Source organism: Rana temporaria, chromosome 5, assembly GCF_905171775.1.
Source record: "Rana temporaria chromosome 5, aRanTem1.1, whole genome shotgun sequence".
In the NCBI taxonomy this organism is placed as follows: domain Eukaryota; kingdom Metazoa; phylum Chordata; class Amphibia; order Anura; family Ranidae; genus Rana; species Rana temporaria.
The window spans coordinates 90,170,739-90,195,933 of NC_053493.1; the positions used below are offsets into that span (position 1 = coordinate 90,170,739).

The 25,195-nt window shown below is 43.6% G+C and overlaps 1 protein-coding gene across 2 annotated transcripts in view; it reads right to left on the reverse strand.

The window, feature by feature from the left end:
* Nucleotides 1-25,195, reverse strand: part of AHR (aryl hydrocarbon receptor) — a 171,663-nt gene that overhangs the window by 39,834 nt on the left and 106,634 nt on the right. For both annotated transcript variants that reach the window (XM_040352834.1, XM_040352833.1), the window contains exon 3: nucleotides 8,561-8,667. In XM_040352834.1, coding sequence (XP_040208768.1) covers nucleotides 8,561-8,667 — 107 coding nt within the window. The remainder of the gene's footprint in view (nucleotides 1-8,560; nucleotides 8,668-25,195) is intronic.

Genomic DNA, 25,195 nt, shown 5'->3' on the forward strand with positions numbered 1-25,195 from the left:
AGTCTTTGTATATTCCCATCATAGTTTTTCAAGTGTGCATGCACCAAGTGTGCAAAATAGGTAGCTTTAATACCTTGTTTACAGTCTAGTCCATTTGTTTGGGGAAAATGTAAAGAACAAAGTTTAATTTGCTCAATAAACACACGACAGGGGAAAGAAAATCTGATTTGGATGGGGCTGCCTCTCAGTAAACAAGTAGACAAGACGGCTCCTTTTGTGATAAGTCACGGAAAGTGCATTTATCTGCACTTACAATCAACATAGCCTATGCCTTGTTGATAACAAACAAAACATGTAAAAATTGGCAGTACATCTACTTGCTCAGATTAACTTCCAGTAAGAAGTAGTAACAAAAGCCAAAAAGTACTTGGACAGCTTTGTGATCCAGTTTTATGCCTGATGCAATGCAACCTTTAAAAAAAAAAAAAAAAAAGTATTTCTAAAAGGTGGTGGCACGATCATTAAGAGTATGAACATGTTTGCAATGAACGGAGTAAATTTAAAATGTGATGAGCTGAGTAAACATAAAATATGTAAAATGCAGCTTGAACTTTTGGCTGCTAGACCAGGATAGGGGTTTAGTGTAAGCAAGAACAGGGCCGCTTTTATGTGATGACAGACTATATTAACCTTAAAAGGGGCAGTAAACCTAATTTCTGGAGTGGTTATGGAAGGGGGAAGATTAACATTTACAGGTCTATATGTACTGCTGCTCCGGATTTTATTTTAGCTGAATGGTTCTGGCAAGACAAATTTTTAAAGGAAACCAAGGCTGGGTTCACACTAGTGCTGGCTGAGGCTCGCAGCAGGGGTCCAGTGCGTCCCTGTTCTCCATTTCAGGTGAAACATCCTATTCGCACTAGTGTGAACCCAGCCTTAAAGGAGTTGTAAAGGAAAACATTTTTTTTGCTGAAATGACTGTTTACAGGGTATAGAGACATAATAGTTAACCGATTCCTTTTAAAATTGATTAAAAATAGATAAAAATCAATCATATAATGTACCTCTAGTTTCCTTTTTGCATCTAGTTTCGCTTTTGTAGGTTATCCTGCCTCTGTGCATGTACAGAGCAATAGAGCAGTGATGGTTTGGAAAATGAAACTAGAATCTCCCAGTACTGTGGTCATCAGGAAACAGACAACCAGGAAGTGTCCAGAACAGAGAAGAATTACAGCAACATCAGAGCAAAAACGAAAAAAAAAGGACGGGAAACCAGGACTGCAGTAAGGTAAAGGAAGCTATTTAGCTAAAAAATAAAATTCCTTTAGTGACCCTTTAATGTTTTTAAAGTACTGTAATCTGCTTTAGGAGCCTCTGGTAAAGCTATGAAGAAGCACTAAGGCATAGTGCGAAACGTCAGCTTTTCTTTTGTTGTGATGTTTTTTGCTGTGGCATGTATTTTGTGATTTTTAATTAAAGGAGGTATTTTTTTGGAGTGCGGCTGTCCCAGCTTTTTTCCTTCATCCTAACCTGCATTTTGATTGCACTGCCTGCACCCTTGGCTCGGACCACAGGAATTAGATTACCTGGTTCTCTTTGAGCGGTTACCCACTCTCTCATTTCATTTCGGACTTTGCTACATCAGATATAGCCAGACACTGCAGTCTGACCACAATGGTCAATGATTTTGCCATGCTGCCAGTTGTCATGTGTTGATGCAGCGTCAAGCGTTGAAAAGGACCCTATTCAATTAAATGAATGGAATCCATGTCATGACTTCAAAAATGCATGTATTTAGCCACGCATCTGATATACTTTTCTTGTTCAGTATAGGGCCGAGTTTTGAAACAGCCAATTAACTCATGGAAAATGCATTACTACACATGCACATTTTTGAAAGTCTTTCAAGGTACATTTAAGTATTTATTTAGCACCAAGTAAAAAATAAATAGTTTTAGTCAAGGAATAAAATCCTTTTTACATGGACGATAATGATTTCAGCAAGATGTGCCGATGACCAGATCTTGGTCCAAGGACACTCATGTCCTCAGGAGACACCCCCAGGAGATTGCTCAAATAACCAGCTACTACTATATCACCACAACACAAAATTACTATGGCCAGTTTAAAGAAAACCGGTAGTGAACAAAATATGTAAGATGCCAGTGCTGAATTCTCCTTATGAAGATGCCAATTGTCCAACACCAATAGTGCCACTTGGTAGTGTTAAATAGTATAGCTTGTACCTGGATGGCCATTTTGATGCTGAAGGCGTTTTATACTACTGGGTTAAGGTTGTGGATGCATCTATTTTTTTTCCCATGGCCATCTTGATGTTTCAGTTGTTTTCTGCTACTGAGTAAAGGTTGTGGCTGTGCCTCTGGGCTTGTCCTTATGAGGATTTTGAAGTTTAGCTGGTGTTATGGTACATGCCTAAAACCACAATCGAGTCTCAGTGAGATTATATACCAGTGGGCGAGTCCTGAATTTATATGTATTAGATGTACACCACACCACTATTATACACATATTTGGAATTGTTTTCATATATTCCATTTTAGCGCAGCTCAATGTATTGAACTTGAATAGTGCAAGTAGTATTATACAATAGTAAATAGTTTCAGATGAAAATGTATATTTTACATGTATATCACAAACTAACTAAAAACCTAAAATGACTTAACCCCAACAAGAACATAATCGTTACAATTAACCTCTGATTAACCCGAGCCCTGTAATGTAACTTATCACAATATTCAAATAATCCCTAAACCTACTACCCAAATCCTTACCATATTTTCTCTGTCTAGTTCCTGATTAACCAGTCAAAATTTTCTTTGTGGGTGGCTCTGTCAGCACCTTCCCATCCGCCATCCTTCCATTGAAAAATCTAAGGTGCCAGGTGGGAAGCTTTTTAACCGAATAGTGGCTGCATCCAATCAGCCAGGCCCACCGGAGCTGTCAGAATACAAGAGCTACAGCCGAAGATTCATCCATCCATTCGCACCATATAGAGTTAACAGAGGAAACTGTTGAATTTTTTTTTGTTCAGCCTGCCTGGCTAGCCTTAGTATTTGCATTTTTGCAAACCCCTTTAAAAAAAAAAAGAATTCAAATAAAAGCATGCGAGTTAGGCCTCATGCACATTGGGCGTTCTAAAAACGTCAGTAGCATTAGCTGTAGAATGAGTTTTTCAGCATTTTTGCAGTAGTGGTTTTCAGCTGTAGAGTTTTTTTTTACCTTTTTGCAAAAACTACACTCCCACAAAAGCTTATGGCTCAAAAATCCTGACAAACGCAGAATAGCCAAGTTTTTCAGCGTTTTTAAAGCTAAAAAAACTCCAAAAACTCACTAGTTCTGGGGGTTTTTTTCCAGCCAGAAAACGCCCCTGCCAAAAAAAACGCTGATCCATTACTGAATGTATTATGGATAGCATTTGCATAGATTTAGAAACAACCCCAACTGACTTGGGGGGTCTTCACAAAAAAAATATGGTACCATCATTGCTGAAAACGCTAGTTGACTGGTTATGTTGAACCACTGGCTTCAATACTTTATTAGCTGCTGAACGGGCATATCATTAGAACCCCTTTCAAACTGGAGCAGTTTACAGGCGCTATTGAGCTAAAAATAGCACCTGCAAAACGACCCAAAACAGCCGTTGCTTTCACACTGGAGCGGTGCGCTAGCAGGACGGTAAAAAAAGTCCTGCTAGCCGCATCTTTGGAGTGGTGTGCATACCGCACCTCCACCGATCCCGCCCATTGAAATCAATGGGACACCGCGGCTATACCGCCGGCAATGTGCCTTTCTCGGCCGCTAGCACCACAAAAATTGATGGTAAAGCGCCGCTTTACCACCGACGCACCTCCCTCCCCAGTGTAAAAGGGGCCTTAGGAAAGACAGATCAGCCTTATCTGCATACATTCACCCAATTCGTTTTTCAGGTGCTTTTGGGCTAAAAATAGTGCCTGTAAAGCGCATGAAAAAACGTCTCTCCTGCAGCCCGAGGGCTTTGACACGGAGGCCGATGCACTGGCAGGACGTTAAAAAAAAACTCCTGCAAGCAGCATATTTGGATCGGTTAAAATAAATAGACAGACCGACCAAACTGACGGTTGGTTTTAACCCATTTTCTGTCTCTAGCGGGGGTTAAAAACGCCACAATACCTCTGCAAAAACCAACGGTAAAGCGCCACCAAAAATAGCGGCGCTTTACCGTCAACGCCGCCCGTGCCCCAGTGTGAAAGCAGCCTTAGAGAACCTCAGTGAACAAACAGCATCATGAAAGCCAAAGAACACACCAGAAAAGTTAGAGATACAGTTATGAACTTTAAAGCAGGGTTAGGTTATAAAAAAATATCCCAAGCTTTGAACATCTCACAGAGCACTGTTCAATCCATCATCTGAAAATGGAAAGAGTATGGAACAATTGCAAACCTACCAAGACATGGCCGTCCACCTAAACTAACAGGCCAGGCAAAGAGCATTAATTAGAGAAGCAGCCAAGAGGCCCATGGTAACTCTGGAGGAGCTGCAGAGATCCACAGCTTAGTTGGGAGGATCTGTCCACAGGACAACTATTAGTCCTGCACTCCACAAATCTGGCTTTTATGGAAAAGTAGCAAGAAGAAAGCAATCATTGAAAGAAAACCATAAGAAATCCCGTTTGCAGTTTGCGAGAAGCCATGTGGGGGACACAGCAAACTTGTGGAAGAAGGTGCTCTGGTCAGATGAGACCAAAATTAAACTTTTTAGCCTAAAAGAAAAATGCTGTGTGATGGAAAACTATCACTGCACGTCACCCTGAACACACCATTACCCACGGTGAAACATGGTGGTGGCGACATCATGTTGTGGGGATGTTTTTCTTCAGCAGGGATAGGGAAGCTGGTCAGAGTTGATGGGAAGATGGATGGAGCCAAATACAGGGCAATCTTAGAAGAAAACCTGTAAAGCCTATAAACACGATCGGATTTTCCGCAGACAAAGCGTCAGACTTGTCTGAAGGGCGTGTGCCTGGATTATGTCTTGCATACAAACGGCACAGAATTGTCGGTCAACAGACACGAACGTAGTGACGTACTAAGTGTTTTTTCTGCCCTTTAGTGCCTCCCTTTAGGCACCTTCGGCTAATGTTGTGTTTGGTGAGCATTGCTTCCAAGCATGTGTGTTTGTACTTTGGACTTTTGTGGCAGACTTGTGTACACACGATCGGAAAATCTGACAGACAGTTGTCCGAGAAATATTTTAAAGACTGCCATCCAACATCTGTCTGCGGAAAATCCAACAATTGTCCAATGGAGCATACAAATGGCCAGATTTTCAGTCAACAGTCTGTCAACACACAATTCCCGTCTGAAAATGTGATCGTGTGTACGAGGCTTAAGAGCAGGGATCCTCAATCTACGGCCCTCCAGCTGTTGTGAACTACACATCCTATGAGGCATTGTAAAATGCTGACATTCACAGACATGACTAGGCAAGATGGGAATTGTAGTTCCTGAACAACTGGAGGGCCGTAGTTTGAAGACCCATGCTTTAGAGTCTGCAAAAGACTTGACTGTGGTGGAGATTCACCTTCCAGCAGGACAGCAACCCTAAACATACAGCCAGAGCAACAATGGAATGGTTTAGGTCAAACATATTTTATGTGTTAGAATGGACCTAAATCCAATAGAGAATCTGTGGCAAGACTTGAAAATTGCTGTGCACAGATGCTCTCCATCCAATCGGACAGAGCTTGAGCTATTTTACAAAGAAGAATGGGAAAAAATGTCACTCTAGATATGCAAAGCGAAAGGCGGTTCTAAAAAGTATCCACTGGGGTGAATACAAATGCACACCACACTTAAAGCGGGGGTTCACCCTTAGAGGGCACTTTTCCCCCTTAGATTCCTGCTCGTTATTACTAGGGGAATCGGCTATTTATTTTAAAATATGTGCAGTACTTACCCGTTTACGAGACGCATCCTCTCCGTCGCTTCCGGGTATGGGCTTCGGGAATGGGCGTTCCTTCTTGATTGACAGGTTTCCGAGAGGCTTCCGACGGTCGCATCCATCGCGTCACGATTTTCCGAAAGAAGCCGAACGTCGGTGCGCGGGCGCAGTATAGAGCCGCACCGACGTTCGGCTTCTTTCGGCTACGAGTGACGCGATGGATGCGACCGTCGGAAGCCTCTCGGAAGAATGTCAATCAAGAAGGAACGCCCGCTCCCGAAGACCCATACCCGGAAGCGACGGAAGAAGATGCAGCTCGAAAACGGGTAAGTACTGCACATATTTTAATATAAATAGCCGATTCCCCTAGACCGAACGAGCAGGAAGCTAAGGGGAGATTTTTTTTTTTTTTTTAAATGGGTGAACTCCCGCTTTAACATGTTTGTAAAAAAAAAATTGAAAACCCATTTATCTTTTCCCTCCACTTCACAATTATGTGCCACCTGTTGTTGGACTATGCACAAGGGTAGGCAACCTTGGCACTCCAGCTGTGGTGAAACCACGAACCCCATCATGACTCTTCCTCTAGGAATCATGCCTGCGATTGTCAGTTTCTTGAAATGTCTCATGGGACTTGTAGTTTCAGAACAGCTGGAGGGCTGAATTTGCCTATCCCTGGTCTATCACAAAACAAAACAAACAAAAAAAAAAAATCGCAATAAAATACATTTTTTGGTTGTAACATGACAAAATGTGGAAAAATTCAAGGGGTATGAATACTTTTTCTAGGCACTGTATCTGCTCTGGTGCATTATAAGAACTGCATCAGGGTGAATATACAAAACATGTCTGCACCTTTTTATCCCAACTCAGTACACAACAACATTGCACTGTGACTACGACTATCAGAACTAGAAAAACACTGTGCCAACCCTGGTCAGGTTGCATTGAAGAATTTCCTCTGCATAGAAATACGAAGTGAATTCATTTTTATTTTTTAGCAGGGATTTAATAATAAATGGTAACTCGGACCACAGCATTCATAGCTGACTTTAATACCCAGCACATAGCCATAATAATGTAATGGCATTTAAGAACCATTTTTTAGGTTATTTCAAGTAACACATAATGAAATATCCCAGCAGCCCTCTACAAAGCAGCAGTGTTTCCCATTTTTAGCTTGCTTGAAGTCAAGTGACGTTGTTGCATATGCCAATTTACATTCAACAAGATGCTTACTTTAAACATTTCAATGAACATTTCATTAAAAAAGAAAGAAAAGTTAAAAATGTCAACTGAAATTTCCTCAACTGCATGAAGTGTTTGTATGTACTACAAGAGCACAACCTAAAACGGCACGAGTACAACAGAGCTGGTCGTGGGGTGATTTAAACCTCTCAAAAAAATAAAGGAAGCTTTGGTTTTGATGTGGTATTCAGAAGAACAAGTACCCTAAGCCACAAAGAGATAATTTCTCTGACATAATTTATAACTGATAAAAAAATACACACCACTGTGGCTCATACAGTTTATCAGAAAACACTTCCAAGCCACGGTTCACACATTGACCAATATAGTGTAAGCATTACATCTGCATTAAAAACATTACATTCAAATGACTTTGCTGATCTGCACACTTGTTTTAGGTCAGTGACTCAGAAAGGTAGTGAGACAGTCAGGGAACTAGCATTTTCATAAGGAGGTCAGCAACAGCAAGCTCAATAGTTTTAAGTCAGGCCCCTTTCACACAGGGCAGACACTGATTAAATCAGCAGGGGACCTGCCCACTGATCTGAGCAGAGCAGGTAGATGACAGGTCTGTGTTCGCTCAGTTTATGCAGCGTGGACACATACCGAGCCCACTCTGCTCTATGGACTGGCCGGTGTAAACGGTCTTCAGTGTCCATTTATAGCCGACTGCCTCAGAATCCGAACAGATGGAGGGGGGTGGTTTCCCTTCTGTTTTTTTTTTTTTTTTTAGCCAACTGGATCGGAGGCAAACAGACACAAAGCCATTTACATCCGCTGGTCCATAGGGGTAAGGGGAGGGTCCGAACAAGTCCGCCTGAAAAAACGACAGGTGGACCTGATCAGGCTCTTTATGTGATATGTGAAAGGGGCCTAAACGTTTCACACAGCTATGAAAAACAGTAAACAAATAAATAATGAATTCAAAACATGCAACAATTTAGAGCCGGTTCACACTGGGGCCTGACGAGTCGCGTCCCATTCAATGCAATGGAACCGTTCTAATAGGAGCGATGCAAGTCGCTCCGACTTAGAAAAAGCTTCTTGCACGACTTCGGGGGCGGCTCGGGGCGACCTGCATTGACTTCTGTACAGAAGTCGTTTTGCAAGTCGCCTCTGAAGTCGTGCCACGGAAGTGTGAACCGGCTCTTAAAATCCGATAATGAATTTTGTGAATCAGAAACATTGGGAAAGACTGTAATGTGTGTTTATTGACTATACACAGTTAGTAGGTGATGGATCATATTACAACCCTTTATATTAACTTTCCACTGAATTGTACATTTTGTTTTAATGTTTTAATGTGTGTGTGTTGGCACTGCACGAATTACAACACTGGAAAACTGTACTATAAGAAATAGAAAAAAAAAATCACGTCACATCAAACAGTCTGACCACCATAAAAGCTACTGTAAATTTTAAACATACATACTTGTAACAAAAGTTCTCCTTCAAACGAACGCAGATCTTCTCCTGGTTTAATGGCTCTCCGATTGTCACTGATTCCATTGCCATCTGTCTTAGAACCTTGTAGTGCAACTGTGGAAGAATTACAGAAAGATCATCAATATGCGCAATACAATAATTACAGCAACAACATATAATACAGGATAGTAAAACTATAAACACAATAATCAATCATAATCACACAGGTTTTCTGGAATTATACAAAGCTCAAAAACAATCTGCGCAAACCGTAGACAAATGAAGTGCAAAAGGAAATATAGATATACTTCAGGGGAAACAGACACCATAAACAATAGTAAGAAAATTATATTTTAGTATAGTCAGTTACTGGGATTCTAGCAGTGAGTCCCATGGCTGTTCTTCATCTCCTACAAAGTGGGTGTTGCCAAATGTTCCATTGCATCCTATTCATAACAAAAACACATTCAAATATTCTAGATGGTGGGAGCCCAGCAACACAACTACAGAAACTCAAGAAAATGAGAAGTTTTTTTTTTTTTTTTAAATCATACTTACCTAGGTGGATGCAGCATCGGTCTGATGCTGCATCTACCCCCTCTGGATCCAAGACTGAGAACTGAGCGATCAAAGACCGCCGATCTCTCAGTGCTCTGTGAGCAGAGAGCTGGTGACAGTCAGTCTCCAGCTCTCTGCTCTGCCCTCCCCCCCATGCTCACTGAGAGGATGAGCTAGGTACCAGTCCAGGCATCTGGGTGGATTCCGACCATATGGTTACGATCTTCTCCCAGCCTGGACCAGCTCTGTGTCATCAGCCGACAGCGAGTTTCAGCTCGCTGTCTTCTGGAGTGCAGAACGAACTGCACTTACTCTGATTCTCAGGAGAAGTACAGCCAAATGAGCTTTGGCTGTACTTCTCCTTTACGTACACAGATTTAGCCACTTGAGTCCCTGAGATATAAGAAACCAGAAGGTGCTTAATTTTTTAGCATCCACAGAAAACAGAAGTATAATTTTTTAAAAGATTAATGCTTTAACGCTACAAAAAGCCAAAACGGGCCTATTTAAAAGGGAGAGCCGATATCCTAATAAGCTCTGCACTGGCCAACGTGTTCACTCCATAATGTATGAGTATTTCATGAGCCATTCCGTAGCATTCTCTACGTAATGCTCTGCAGAACATTGCATGATAAGCGGCGAGACTGGTCACATGACTGAGGGGCCACATGATCAACAGGCTCTACTCTTCCCGTGATCCCCCCCCCCTTATTTGTTAGGCTTGTTTTGGAGTAGTCTGCAGTAGTGACTTTGTCGTTAACATGCTAGCTGGGCAGACAAGGTCAACAATGAAGATATATACTCTGTAAAAAAAGAAAAAAACTGTCACAATTATATAAAAATCGCTCCACAAACCATAATGCATTTTATGTCCATTCTTTTTTACCCAGCTGATTTATCCTCTCTTACAACATACAGAATATACAACATGCACTCCATCACCTAACTACATTCCTATGCCATGAAGAGCATACAGAATATAGCCATCTATTGATTTTTAAGGTTTTGAACTGGCAAGTGTACACTGTAAAGTTAACCTTATGATGTACAACACATATCTTGCACATGTCATTTAAAAACAGTGAAAAGCTTTTTCGTTTTTTTTTTAAGTAAAGTGAAAATGGTATAAAAAGCAGCGTGAAAAAGGTGTAAAGTGAAATTCACTGCACAATTAAGACTAAAAATGTGTGAAGTTTGCCTCCCATGTGTAAAACGGAAATAAAATTCTGATTTCACAGAAAATAAAGCAGTTGGTTTGGTCAAAAAAACTCAAGGTCTACTGAAAATAAACATAGAACTCAAATATTTGCCTTTACATCTGCTGTAGTGAATCTCTCCCAGAAATAAACAAGGGCAGCATGCAAGGTATTCGTTCATAGTCCCAATATTAAATGCAATAGAGAAAAAAGCCCACAGAGTTAAAGCCACTTAATGCTTTTTTAATATATGCAATAGTCCTCCGAAAGTTCGCCCCTGTATCTGTCTATATGGCAAGAAACTAGAGAGAACTGTTCTGCTAAGGGGTTTTTCCTGAATAATCAGTGCGGCTGGCTATAGACAATTTTTTTTCTTTTACCGTATTTACTAAGCCAAGGGAAAATTCCTTTGCAAGGTGTACAACCCATTTTACTTTAGTAAATCGACCCCTTTATATCTTGCTTGTTAACTACCGACTACCTCATTTTTGCTAAATAGTATACGAGTAATTTAATGATATAAAAAGGGACAAACTTGGGACCTTCTGAGCACAACTACTATAACAAAATTATTCTTAAAATATGAGCAAATGAGCGCATATACATTGACTAAAAAAATAAATATAGGTTTTGCCAGGGTTCTACTCAACTGTCATCAAAATATTCATTCTACTACACGAGTATAAAGGCAGGCATTATCCAATAACCCAATATCTGAAAATCTCTACAAAGCAATTAATAGTACAATTACAAAACTCACAATCATGGCATCACTGGAAGCTGTACAAAAAACGCCAGTAGCTTTGCAGGGAGCCTGTCAACGTTTTTTGCAATAGCGTTTATTAGCGTTTTCAGTGTATTGCTTTTTAGTTTTTTTTTTTTCCATAGATAAATAAAATGCAATAAAACGCTGGTGAGCTGTGTTTTTGAGCGTTTTTTGACTTGTATTAGCGTTTATATTAGCGACAACTAATCAATTATGAAATTAAATCGATTACAATTTTCATAATCGATTAATAGGCCCGTAACATAACGGGGTTAAAAAAACTAAAATTAGCCCTTTATAGTACAAAAAAAGCAAATCGCTACTGTAAATATTACTTTCACTGTCCCACAGTAAAAAAATGAAACCCCTTAGGCTTCATTTCCATGGACCTTTTTACAGCCACTTTTTTACAGCTTAAAAACGCCTGTCCATGTTTTTTTTTTTTTTGAGCTGGAGCTCAAAAACGCAGCGGTAACGTTTTTGACATTTTTTAACGTCTGGCGTTTTTACAGCTCTAACGCTGAAGCTTCAGAACGCACTGGTCCTGGGTTTCTTCTGCAGCTTAAAAACGTCTCAGCCATCTACAGCTCAAAAACGTCATGGTGGGCATGAGGCCATAGACCAACATGGAGAGCCGTTTTTAAGCTGCAAAAAAAGCTCAGAAAAGTGGCTGTAAAAACGTCCATGGAAATGAAGCCTTACAGTAGGGTTTATTTGCTCTTTTTGTACTTATTTTTGTTTTTTTAACCCCATTATGTTACTAAACATCTCAGGCCTGGGTTTACACCTCTGTTTTTTGGTGCTTTTTTCAGAAACACACTACAGTTCATTTACATGTTTTCCTATGGGACACGTTCACATCCATGATTTTTTTTTCAGCTGCTGCGTATTTGGAAAGGGCAAGGATTTTTTTTTTTCTTTTTTTAAAGTGTATTTTTGTGCGTGTACTCGAGAGAGGAGCCGGACTGCAGGAGTTGGGAGTAGGCAGGCCTCCCCCAGAGGCAATCTGCCACCTTTCTCCATGCCCCGGGTGGCAATGGCGGGTGTGTGAGGGGGTCCTCCCACACAGCCCGCCCTACCTGCTCCGCTTTGAAGCCCAACGGGGCAGAGGGACTCCCTATAAGGGAGTGAGAGGATTAGCCCGCTCAACCAGCCCCATTAGTCCTTCGCCTCTCTTTTAGAGACCGCGTGGTCAATGTGAGTGTGTTAACCCAATTTAGAGTGCGTGTGTAGGTGTGGTGGTTTTTGTGGGAGGGGGGTGGGCGTACTAAGCGCAGGCTTACCTCGCATAGCACACCCACCGGGAGCCGAGCAGAGACCACCAAACTCAATTCACATGAAGCCGAGACCGGGATCCGAACCTCTAGCTGCAGAGGTGAATGGCTTGTCAGCGCAGTGCCAATCACGTTGAGCCACCACAGCTCCCTCGGGCAAGGACTTTTTAACGCAAAACGGTGCTATTTTTTTATTTTTTTTGTTCAATATACTTCAATGGAAAAGCTGCAGAAAAGCATGTCATGTGTTTTTGCGGTAATTTGTGTTTTGTAATCTGCCCAACAACAAATTGTCCCAAAAAAAATTCAAAATGCTATTTTTTTTTTTTAAGGCTATTATCCGATTAATCGAAACAATAATTGGCCAACTAATCGATTATGAAAATAATCGTTAGTTATACATCAGACAGGAGGCTTCGTATCTTATGCAAATCTCTCTTTACTAAAGCTCATAGCAGAAATACACAAAACCTTTATAGTAATCTAAAAATAAACTCAAAGGAACCACCAATCCCAGCAGTCCCTGGGCCAACGTAGCCCCTCCCAGGCCTCAGCCTATATAAGGGACTGCCTGAGGTAACCACATCCTCTTTCTTTCTGCTCATGGCAGCTTACAGATAAGTACTACTTGTTTTTTCCTATACAGCTGTTTTAGAGTGGAGTTGGGAGTGGGGTAATCCCCTACCTCCCCGTTTTTCTTCCTCAAGCTGTTTATTCATGTACCGTTCGTTTTACTGTGTCTATATTATTAACTGTTTTTTACTGCTTGGTGGAGTCCTCACAGGTGAACCCCCTGTGTCCCTTCCACCATCGCTGGCCGAGAAGTGCGGGCGCTTGCCCCGCACGCGATCGTTGCGGCATTGCGGTACCCCCGTCCTCTCCCCGTTTCTCGCCTGTCAGCGATCACAGCACTGCAGACGGCGCCATCTTTCCCCCCTCTCTCCTCACGTTTTCGCGCGCTGAGGAGGGGCGGGACTCGGCGTTAGCCAATCGGCGCTCTGGTAAGCGTAGTCTCGCGAGACTTCGCCCCAGAGCGCGGAGGATCGCGGGCTTTCTCCTTCCCACCGCTCCCAGTGCAGAACGGTCGGTGTGGAGGTGAGGAAGCCTGCAGCGCTGCTCCCATTCCCCCCTTTCTCAATATCCTTTCGCCTGCCTGTAGATACTTGCTATCTCAGGCCACACAAATAACTCCCAACCTATATCCATCTCCTATGCTTACAGCAAGATTCCTCTGTAAGGATAGAACTAAAAGTTTTAAGGGGGACCATCACCTGTATACTTTAGTCTAAACAATATTATCTAGAGAATTAACTGATATAGATATATATGTACTGATTTAACCATATATAGATATATATATAAAGAATTTGCCCGTGATTGAGAAATCCCTGCGGGTCAAACATAACATGTCTGAAGACAATTATACTGCCCCCCTCGCAGGGGAGGCTTTTACCCTGGACACTACGCAGTTCATGACAGCTGCTCAGATCCAGGATCTGATTAATATTTCTGTCCAGACGGCTCTGGCCTCGGCCATCCCGTCCACTGGACCACGCCTATCAAAGCCTGCTATGCCTAATCCTCCAGTCCTAAGTGGCGAACCGCCAAACAAAAAAGACAAGGTTTCTTTTAAACAGAAACACATTCTAGCGGCACCCGACTCCCCGACAGGGGAAGTAAACAACGTGTTCCAGGCAGTTCCTTCCCCGGTCTGCCAACCCCAGCATCCACCAGACTCTGACCGACCCCTGGGCCTCAGGGAGTTAGACATAAAGAGGCAACGGTCCTCTAGAAGGACTAAACCTGACTCCTACGTCGATTCCTCGGACGAGGTCTCGCCAGGCGTTTCAGGAAAAAGCGAGTCTGACGACTACGAGTCTGATGACGATAGACAAGATGCTGGGGATACGGCATTTCACTCCAATGCCACCCCTGATACACAGGGCGAAGTAATATTAGACGCCTTGGGGGAACCATTCTTTCATCCGGACGCCATCGCCCACCCGCGATCTGGCGATTGGTCCCCCTTGCCACACGTATCTCAATACGTGGAGCTCTGGGCCAGGAAATCCCTGGACAGACCCGCCCGCAACAAACTACGGGCCGAATGCCCTAGACCCTCCATCCCCAATAAAGTGGTGGCCACACCAGAGGTGGACCCCATGCTGGCCAAATATCTGGCAAAATCGGGAAAACTTCCCAAAAAAAGGGATTGAGCGTTCCTTTAAATCTATTCAGGAACGCATCTTAGATTTAATGGGACCATTAACTAAGATTCTGAATTTATCAGAACAAGCAGCCGCTTCGGATCAACCGGTAGACTTAAATCAGCTACGCGGCTGGGCCCAGAGGGCTATTTGTCTAGCAGGTACGGCTAACACCTCCTGCTCGGTGGAGAGACGCCGCTCTATTTTAATGCGGCTAGACCCCCAACTCTCCCACCTGGCCGAGACCGAACCCGGTCCTGCAGCGGTCGGCATGCTCTTTGGGGATAACCTCCTCAAAGATATTAATAAGTTTGTGGGACTATTTTCAGGACTTGATAAAGCCCAGACATCATTGAGAAAATCAGGGGCTGTGAGAGTTTTTAACAGGGCCGGCAGAGGTAGAGGCCGATCTGCCGGCCGCGGGTCCGCCTATAGGCCACAGAACAGACCAAACCCCCAGTACCAATATCAGCAGGCTCCTCCCACCTACCCCGTTCCGGTGGCGCAACCAGCACCGTTCTTTCCGCCCTGAGGAAGACCATGGCGCGGACGCAGCGGACGTGGATACACCCGATCCCGGCCTCCCTTCGGTGAGTATACCCTACATTCCGCAACCACACATACCAGTGGGGGGACGCCTGAGGTATTTTATCCACGCCTGGTCTGCGATTACGGCAGACCCATGGATATTGCAGACGGTCGGGGGTTTTCAAATAGAACTCCTGTCGCCACCGACATTAAATGTTGTCCCTCATCCTATCAAATTCACACGCCAAAACGTTGCTCTCATCGAGAACGAAATACAGGACCTCAGGTCCAAACAAGCAATTTTAAAAATAGAAAATTGTTCCCCGGGCTTCACAAGCAATCTTTTCCTTGTCAAGAAAAAAGGGGGCGGGTTCCGTCCCGTAATAAACCTAAGAAATCTGAACCAACATGTCTGCTACAGACATTTCAAGATGGAGGGCATTCACTGCCTCCGAGACCTCCTGCAACCGGGAGACTGGTTAGGCAAGATAGATCTGAAAGACGCCTACCTCACCGTCCCAATTCACCCGGAGTCACAACACCTACTCCGTTTCCTCTGGAAAAGTCAGATGTGGCAGTTTACCTGCCTCCCATTCGGGTTATCGTCGGCACCATGGTGTTTCACGAAGTTGATGAAACCGGTGGTGGCATCACTGCGAAGCAGAGGGGTTCGTCTGATCATTTATCTGGACGATCTCCTCATCATGGCCCATTCAAGGACCCTAGCTTCCCTTCACATGTCATGGACGGTCTCCCTACTACAGACACTGGGGTTCTTAATCAACCGAGAAAAATCGGTTCTGGTTCCAGCCCAGGTAATGGAATTCTTGGGTTTCCTAGTGGACACCAAACAAGCGGTCCTCCGTCTCCCAAAAACAAAATTAACCCAAATTCGCAAGGAAATCAGGGCAGTGCTTCGCAAAGGCTCCTTATCCTTAAGGGTTCTAGCCCGCTTAGTGGGGCTCTTAGCCGCATCTATTCAAGCCATCTTCCCGGCCCCACTGCATTACAGGGCCCTTCAGAGGCTCAAGATTTTACACCTTCGCCAGGGCCTCAGGTATGCGGACGAGATCCCTCTCTGCCCGGAGGCAATAGAAGAATTGCAGTGGTGGCTTCGTCACGCCGTCGAGTGGAACGGCAAGACCATTTTCAACTCCGGACCCGACATCATCATAGAGTCGGATGCGAGTCGCCACGGCTGGGGCGCTCGCTGCGGGACAGATTCCACAGGGGGGACTTGGTCTACCTCCGAATCGGAGTTGCACATCAATGCTTTGGAACTTTTGGCGGCATTTTTTGCCGTCAAGAGCTTCATCCCACAGGCTTCCGCATGTACTGTTCCGCATGGACAATGTGGCGGCGGTTCAATACGTCAACCGCTTGGGAGGCACCAGGTCCAGGATCCTTGCAGACCTTGCGAAGGAGTTCTGGCACTTTTGCTTGGCCCGCAACATTGTCCCCATCGCGGAATATATTCCGGGGGTCTCCAACACGGTAGCCGACTGGAACTCACGCCACCTTGTCGACTCCAGCGACTGGCGGCTGGATCGCTCTGTGTTCCTCCTTTTAGAGTGTCTTTGGGGTCCTTTGAGCATGGATCTGTTCGCTTCTCGTCTCAACCACCAGCTGCCTCGCTTCTTCAGTTGGAGGCCGGACCCAGAAGCATCCGGGGTGGACGCTTTCCGTCACATTTGGCCAGAGGGAACCCACTACGCGTTTCCCCCCTTCCAGATGATACCCAGAGTTCTCCTCCACGCCTCGAATCAACAGGCAACGATTGTACTGATCACGCCCTGGTGGCCGACGCAGCCCTGGTTCCCTCTCCTCTTGGGGATGGTCGTGGATCACCCCAGACTGATCCCCCTTTTCCCACTATTACTGACCAACCCGTCCGGGGACCTCCATCCGCTAGTCGTGGAGGGCAACCTCCACCTCCTAGCATGGCTGATTTCAGGATCTCAGAAGCGGATAACAGCCTTTCAGGATCAGCTAGGGATCTCCTCGCCGTGGCCTGGGCCCCCGGGACTAGATCAACCTACCAGCATGCTTGGCGACTCTGGGTTCGTTGGTGTGATCAACAACAGGTTGATCCCATACGTGCCCCTGTATCGGTAGTGGTGAATTATTTGGCAGAATCTTTTGATTCTGGCAAATCTTACAGCTCCATCAACATATACCGCTCGGCTATCTCAGCGTATCACTGCCCAGTGAATTCTGTAGCTGTGGGAAAACATCCACTAGTCTGTAGACTCCTGCGAGGTATTAGATTCCAACGCCCCCCTAGGCCTAGATATCAGACAACTTGGGATATCTCCAAGTTGCTCGACATGTTTGCCTCGTGGGAAGACAATGATGACCTATCCCTGCGATTGTTATCTTACAAAATAACAGTCCTGCTTTGTTTAGTCTCTATCAAGCGCGTCTCGGACGTGCGAGCGTTAGACATTTCCAGGCGCCAATTCTCGCCTCAAGGGGTCAGATTTTCGGTGGTCCGTAGAACAAAAACAGGTATTCATTCGGTCTTCTATCCCTTTTTTCCCACTCACCCGCGACTTTGCGTGGTTCGCTGCCTACAATCTTATGAGGCACGCACGATTGCTCTTCGACCGCCGACTTTCTCCCAACTTCTTGTCTCGTATGTCAAGCCTCATCACCCAGTCTCTTCCGCCACACTGGCACGATGGGTACGTTCCACCATGGAAATGGCGGGCATAGACATCTCCCTATTTGGAGCACATTCTACTAGGGGCGCTATGGCTACGAAAATCGTCTCCTCGGGAGGCTCTCTTTCCGACTTACTTACGGCGGCTGATTGGTCCTCAGAGTCCACCTTTCGTAATTTCTAGTTCAGACCGGAGGCCCATGTGTCCATGTCAATGTTATGAGGTTTACCTGCATTATGTACAATGTTAATTCTGTTGTTTGCTTTGAACTTGCATAAGATACGAAGCCTCCTGTCTGATGTATAAATTGAGATTTTCCTAGCCTGTGAAGGAAAATATTAGTTATATGAAGACAGGAGGCGAGTATCTTCCCTCCCTTCCCATCCCTATTACGATTATTCTTTTCTCCTTGCAGGATATTGAACATTACAATCCTGAACCTGGAATGCGGATGGTTTAAGTTGCACACAATCCCCGTTGGATTGCAGTTGATACATTTTCCCTGAGGACGACTGACTGGTCGGCTCGGAGTGATTCGACTTCTCCTGACCCCGTTGGGTCGAAGTTAGTTTGTATGAAGTGGTCCAAGTTGGTCCTACCTCCTTTTCCCTCCAGATGCGGATATCGTGTTTCAACAGGACGGTTCCTGGCCATCGCAAGGAGAGTTGATTGGACTTTCGTTTTCCTGATTGCACGGATTTGCACAAAGAAAGAGGATGTGGTTACCTCAGGCAGTCCCTTATATAGGCTGAGGCCTGGGAGGGGCTACGTTGGCCCAGGGACTGCTGGGATTGGTGGTTCCTTTGAGTTTATTTTTAGATTACTATAAAGGTTTTGTGTATTTCTGCTATGAGCTTTAGTAAAGAGAGATTTGCATAAGATACTCGCCTCCTGTCTTCATATAACTAATATTTTCCTTCACAGGCTAGGAAAATCTCAATTTGCAGCCCTAAACTACAGTTTATGAGCTTCAGTGTGCATGGAGCCTAAAAGTGCTTCAGTTTCACATACATTTTACAAGCAGGGAACAGAATTCACTAAATATGGTGTACTGTGAGAAACACTTCAGTGAACATGGCAAGCTAGAGCTGGGCGATTTTCTCCCCAAAAAATCTGCGATTTAAAAAAAAAAAAAACACACACACTTGATTCACGATTCGAATCAAGTTTTTTTTTTTTTTTTATGGACACCGTGCCGGTCCTGAGGAGCTGCAGGCAAGAGTTTTTAGGCGAGGCCGCGGCTTCGGCCTTGTTCGCGGACTAGGCCAAAGCCGCGGCCTCGCCTAAAAACTCCTGCCCGCAGCTTCTTAGGACCGAGAGAAAAAAAAAAGAAGATTTGCTGAAAATCTGAATCGATTTGACCTTGCAACTCGATTTACGATTCAAATCGATTTTTTCCCCAGCCCTAGCTCAAGCCTAGCTCAATTTCTACATTAGGAAAACCAAAGCTAAAATTGTTCAGGCCATTTTGTCAGAGAGGTCATGCAACATTCATTTATTAAGTTATTAGGTTGTTTTTAGAAGGTTATGGAAATTCAAAACGTTGATGGTTGCCTTCATTATGACCACAAATTAACATAAATTTGAAAACTCTTTACTGATCTAGAAAAAAAATATCAGAAACATTTTAAATAACAATGTCAATAGAATGAAAATATGAGGTTTGCCATTCAGACTATAAACTGAAAGCATCAAATAATGCTTGTACGTTAACTGCCATTTTTTTCCTCCGAGTTAAATTGATTGTAAACCTCAGACATGAAATATGAACAAAGCATATCCCTCTATGGTGTGTACTCAATTAAAAGCACTAAGGCTGGGTTCACACTAGTGTGATGCGGGAACCCTGCAAATCCACTGCGGTTTCCCGCATCGCACCCGACTCGCATGGCAGTTTACACTGCCATATGCGAACAGCTGGGGAGTGTCAATACATTGTTAATGACACCCCCATTTCAGCTCACATATTGCACTGCGAACTGTCAGTTCTGACATAAATTGGATCGCATAGGTGGGAACACTCCTGCAATGCGATTCTGGTGCGGACCAAAGAAAAAGGGTCCTGTGCGAGTTTAGTCCAAATGCGATGCGATCTCGCACAGTGCACCAGTGTGAGCCGGCCCTAAGTGTGATTTCTGTCTGCTGCTTCATTCTTATGCTATCAGCATGAGTCACTTCTGACAAGTTGACACAAAGAGAAAAATAGCGACAGGGGAGGAACCTCTGAGTGACAGCCTCAGCTCTGTTCCTGTGTGCTGTTTAGGGAGGGTGTGTCCTTTCTCTCCAATCAGCTGTCAGCGCTCTCTCACTGAACTCTGCAGAGTGTAAATTCAGCTCTCCGCCCCCTTTTTCTGAACTCTCAGAAAAGCATTACATTTGAGCACATTGAATGTTCGTAGAAAAGAAAGGGCTGTGAATAGACACTACAACTTATGCAGGCGGATTTGTATTATCTCTGTAGCACCAGAGTCCAGTCATGTGAGGGTGTACAACCACTTTAAGGGAGAATACTAGTCCATTCACACTGGGCTGCCTTAAAGAAAAGAAAAAAGAAAACTACAACAAACATGTCTGTACAATGTTGCACAGAGGGGCCCAGAACACCTCTTCTCAAGAACCCTGCCGGCATTTCTTGCCCCTCCTCTATCCAGCGTCCCTCATGGGAAGACACTTCCCATGGTGGCACTTGTGCAAGCTCGCTCCCGAGCACCGCTGCTGCGTCCATTGACACAGACAGCGGGACTCAGCCTTGTCAATGACTCCCAGTGCCCCAGGAAAGCCAATGAGTCCCAGAAGTGAGGGGAGAGAAAAACTGCTGATGTGCACAGCACTGAATCAAATGAGGGCTCAGATAAGTAAAAAGGTAGGGGGTGGGGCGGGCGAGATGAGGGGGGATGCCAAGAACCTTTTTAACGCATAGCGTAAATGAGCCTTCGCCCTAGGTCAAATTTGCAGAGTTTGAAATTGTTATAGCAATGGGTTTAGTTTCCACTTCAATACTTGCTAATAATCAGTTAATTCAGATGCATGGACAGTAAATGGTAAAAGCAAGTGGTTGAGCGGTAGTTTTACTGTCCGCTAAACAAAGACATATTCAGGGTTGTACACATGCTGCATCAAAAATTAGACCCCATTGCATTTGGAAGGAAGTACCGCCACTGAACGCGACCCATTAGGGGCAACAAGGGCTGCCGCATTTAAGAACAAGCCCTCATTTACAAAGCAGTTTACATTCACAAAAACATAAAAAGCTGAACCAATATTACAATTAGGCTGCACTGTTTTTGTCCAGTCAGACATTTCTGGACCCCGCTGTAATCAGTATAGCGCACAATCGTTTCTAAGACGGTACTGTTCTAAAATATCAAACTCATGATTAGACTTTAAAAATATATATATATATTAATTTTAATCCATGTAAACCTTCGCTAGCTAAACCGTTTTCTATTGAGTTCAGCTAGTACCACAAATTATAAAATATAGAAAACGAGAATAGTCTTACACCAATGAAACATTATAGGAGACTTGTAGCAGAGGCCTGTAACAGCAGCAGTCTCTTAATATTGTTGTATCAACACAATCAATTATTTATCTCTTCGGGGAATAAAGCCTGGCTTAGCAATTCACTACATTTTCAACAGCATATTCCACTCACTGGAAAAATGCACCTGCACACCCAAAAAAACAAAACAAATGTAAAATAAATAAGCATCACTGGTGCCCAATGTGAATTCATTCTAAAATAGATGCAAACCCAGATGGGATTTATTAGTAAAAAGCATTGGGTATTATAAACTGTAATTTTTTGGTATAAAAATTATTTTTTTACAATTTGATACGCTTCCGGGATGGTAAGAGATGGTGCCAAGTGCATTGGAGAGTGGAAAGAACTAGCAAGCAAACATGTCATCATAAAAGCACCATAATAGTGGGTGACAAAACCATATATAAAAAAGGAAAAAAAGGTTCCTGTGTTCCCAGGCAACCTCTGAATCCCAGTATAGTGTATATAGTGACAATGTAATGTGGATGCACATGCCACCATACATTGTGGGGCTTTGAGCCCATCTTAAAGGGGTTGTAAAGACACAAATATTTTCCTCTTAAATTAAAGTCTGCCAATAGCTGATAAAGTAGAAAGTAATGTGTTGCATTATAACTAGTTTGATACCTGTTGAAATTGAGCTGTTTTATTCACCTCCGTCACTCCTGAATAATTATTCTCACTGACTTCCAGGTTTGCGGTGCGCATTCATTCTTGCTACATAACGGCCTAATGGGAATTACAGTTCCCATTAGCCTCCATGCCTGTGAGGGATAAGAGAGCATCTTTACGCAGGGCTGTAGTCATAGGGAGGGGGTGAGCACATTCTGCTTTCCACCATGCAAAACGACTCAGATGCTGGTGGAAAGCAAGAAGAGGAGTGACAGGAAATGGCATTTTCAAACCTGGATCACTGTATTTTGGAGGGCAAAAGGAAAAACGAGGTAAGTGATATTTAAATGCTCTAGCTTACAGCAATCAATTTAACTAATAAAAAACGAACCTTTAGTGTTCCTTTAAGTTCTGCACTGCCTTCAGAGTGCACCTAGGTTTTATGGTTCCCCAAGCACACACAAGCCATTCAGGCACAGTTTTAAATGTACATGCCTGTTGGGGCACATTCGGCCAGATGTATAGCAATTTATTTTCTTGCCAGGTTGCTCAAGCAAAATTTTTTTTTTGGTGGTACCAGATTCTATGCATTGGCAGTTTACTTCTATTGTCACTGAAAGAATGTCTATATATTTTGCTGCCTGAAAAGTTTCCAGATAGCATGATGGCTCCCTGACACTTTAATATGCCTTTGGTCATATAGATATTGAGTACAGAACCATATAAAATTGGTGATACATGGCATGAAATGCCATTTTTATTGCATGCAATCCATTAGGGTGCATTCATTCAGGCAACTAGTAGCCACGGTGCTAATGACCGTGCAGGAATTGCTGCCGATTTTGCCACTGCGAGTGGCTAGCTGCAACCCCTGAAGCCAGTACACTTCAATGACAGACGACCAGTGGTCACAGCTATCCATGGCTGTCTGCATAGCCAGTGATGACTCGCAGTGCGTCCAGCAGCGTTTACCGCAGTTCATCGTTGGATGCGTGGACAGACATTAATAGCTGTGAACCTGTCATAGAATTGTACAGGGCTCAGTGGCCGCAGCTAGCTGCTCACAGGTGGCAAAAACAGCAGAAGGAATTGACGTATTCCTGTCGCTGTCATTTGCACCAGGGCTAATCGAATGTAGACTTATATTATATTTCCCAGTCTGTTGTACACATTTCAATCCACTACGTGAGACTGAATAGGAATATAAAGAAATAATGTGAACATGGCCTCTGTGCAGTCTGAAAACAAAGCACATATTCCAAAACAAGGACACAATATCAGGTTTTTGTGTCAATAGAGAAAGAAAAAAAAAACTCCTAGGTGTGTTTCAATGTATATTTCCAGTTGAAAGTAGTAGATAAGGTGTTCACAGTACTATGAAAAGACAAAGTAAACATTGAAACACGCTGTGAGAACTGGAGACACTTTAGGTGCAGAAGAGGTTAAAGGTTTCTCTGCTGCACTCTGAAGGAATCAATTTCCTGTAGTGTAACCTATGTACAGTAAAAATATAACAACTACACAGCTATCAAGGTAAACTCACATTTCCGAGTTCCGATTTTAACTCTGCACATTTTCTCTCAACACAGCAAAGAATGATTCCACATGACAGATATTTCCTTCAGCTCTGCAATTCATATTTCCGCTCATTTTCCAACAAGATGACAAATGAATGGCTGATCTAGGCTTACGTAAGCAGCAAATACATTCACATTTATTAACAGAATTAACAGGATCTTCCATTTACAGTAATATTTTTTGTTCAATCGTCATGGAGAAATTTAGATATAATTATGTGTTTACCATGCACATAATTATGGACGATGACACATATCAAAGAGCATGGATAGTAGATGTACTTTAGAAGTGCATTGTAGTTTACTCATTCAAAGATTGACGCGGATGTGTGAATAGAGCCCCACACAGCTGCACTGATTTTAATGTGACAGCAGGTTTAGGGGAGAGTAACCCTCGCCCGCTGTCACAGGGGTGGAGATAGGGGAGGGGGAAGTTCTGGAGCATGTTATACCCTTAATACAGGTGTAACATGTTTAAAACGTGAACTTATCCTTTAAATGCAGGTACTGCTGCAAGTCAAAGAAAATTATACCAAATGCATACAACTTGATATTCAGGAAACATGTCTCCCTGACATTAAAGCGAACTTCCATGGACATATCAACTGTTTTTTATTTTAAATTCGTATATTTACATCATAATATGAAATAATGGCAAGCATTATTCCTCTACATTGCACCGCTAAAATTACTATTTTAGATCAAAAAATCGCCTTATATTTTTCGTTCTTTGCATTTCCCATCTTGCTTGTGGGCATGTGAAGCCCACAAGCATAATCTTTCCGGGATTCGGTGCTGCTGATAAAACCCAGCATCCACCGCCCGTTCTCGCGTATGCGCAGCTCAGGAAACATATCAGGTTGCCATCACAATGGGCGGCATCGTCTGAAGTACCTGCCCCTGTTGTGATGGCAGCGAAGATCCGTTTTTCGAATCTCGCGATGAAGAGCGGCGGCGGCGAGCCACACTGACATCTGGGAATTATGACACAAAGCTCCCAGGAGTGTGTTGCAGGATATGATGGAGATATCCGCGGGTGGGAGAACCCGGAAGTGATATGGAAAAAGCTTACCGGAAAAAAAATGAATGCTTATTGAAGCAAATATGGCCAGTGATAGATTGAGATAACGTTTATAAAGTGGGTGGGAAAATGTGTCTGGTTCTGATTATACCTCAATTTCAGTAAAAGTGGAAAACTCCTAGTGTGGAACACAAGCAAAAAAACAAAATGTCTGGTAAACTGAAACATGGTCTGATGGCCCACAGTGCATTGACTGTTCTGGCCATCATATGCAATGAAGCGGGCTTTCATAACCTATGTGCCACCATAGGAAACCACTTCCTATTAGCCCACCTGCAGGCTCGATCCCAAGCCATGCTGCCTGCATCTTTACAGAGTGTACAGCCCCTCCCTCTCCCCTTTACAGGATTTGGTTGACCGCAGCAGGAGCCAAATGGCTCCCGCCTCTGTCCAGCCCAACACAGCACTGGATCGAGATCAGGCTAAGGCAAGTATGGATGTGGGTGTATCCTGTGCGCAAAAGTTTTTTTTTACTTTAAAGTGCTACTAAACCCAGGACCCTGCATTCACTATATCTGGTCTCCCACAGTATATAGAACATGGAAATGCAATAGTTTTAGTAAATATATACTGCTAAATACCTTTTCTCATAAGCAGTTAGGGCAGTCTTATGACTTCTATCAGTGTCTGGTTAAA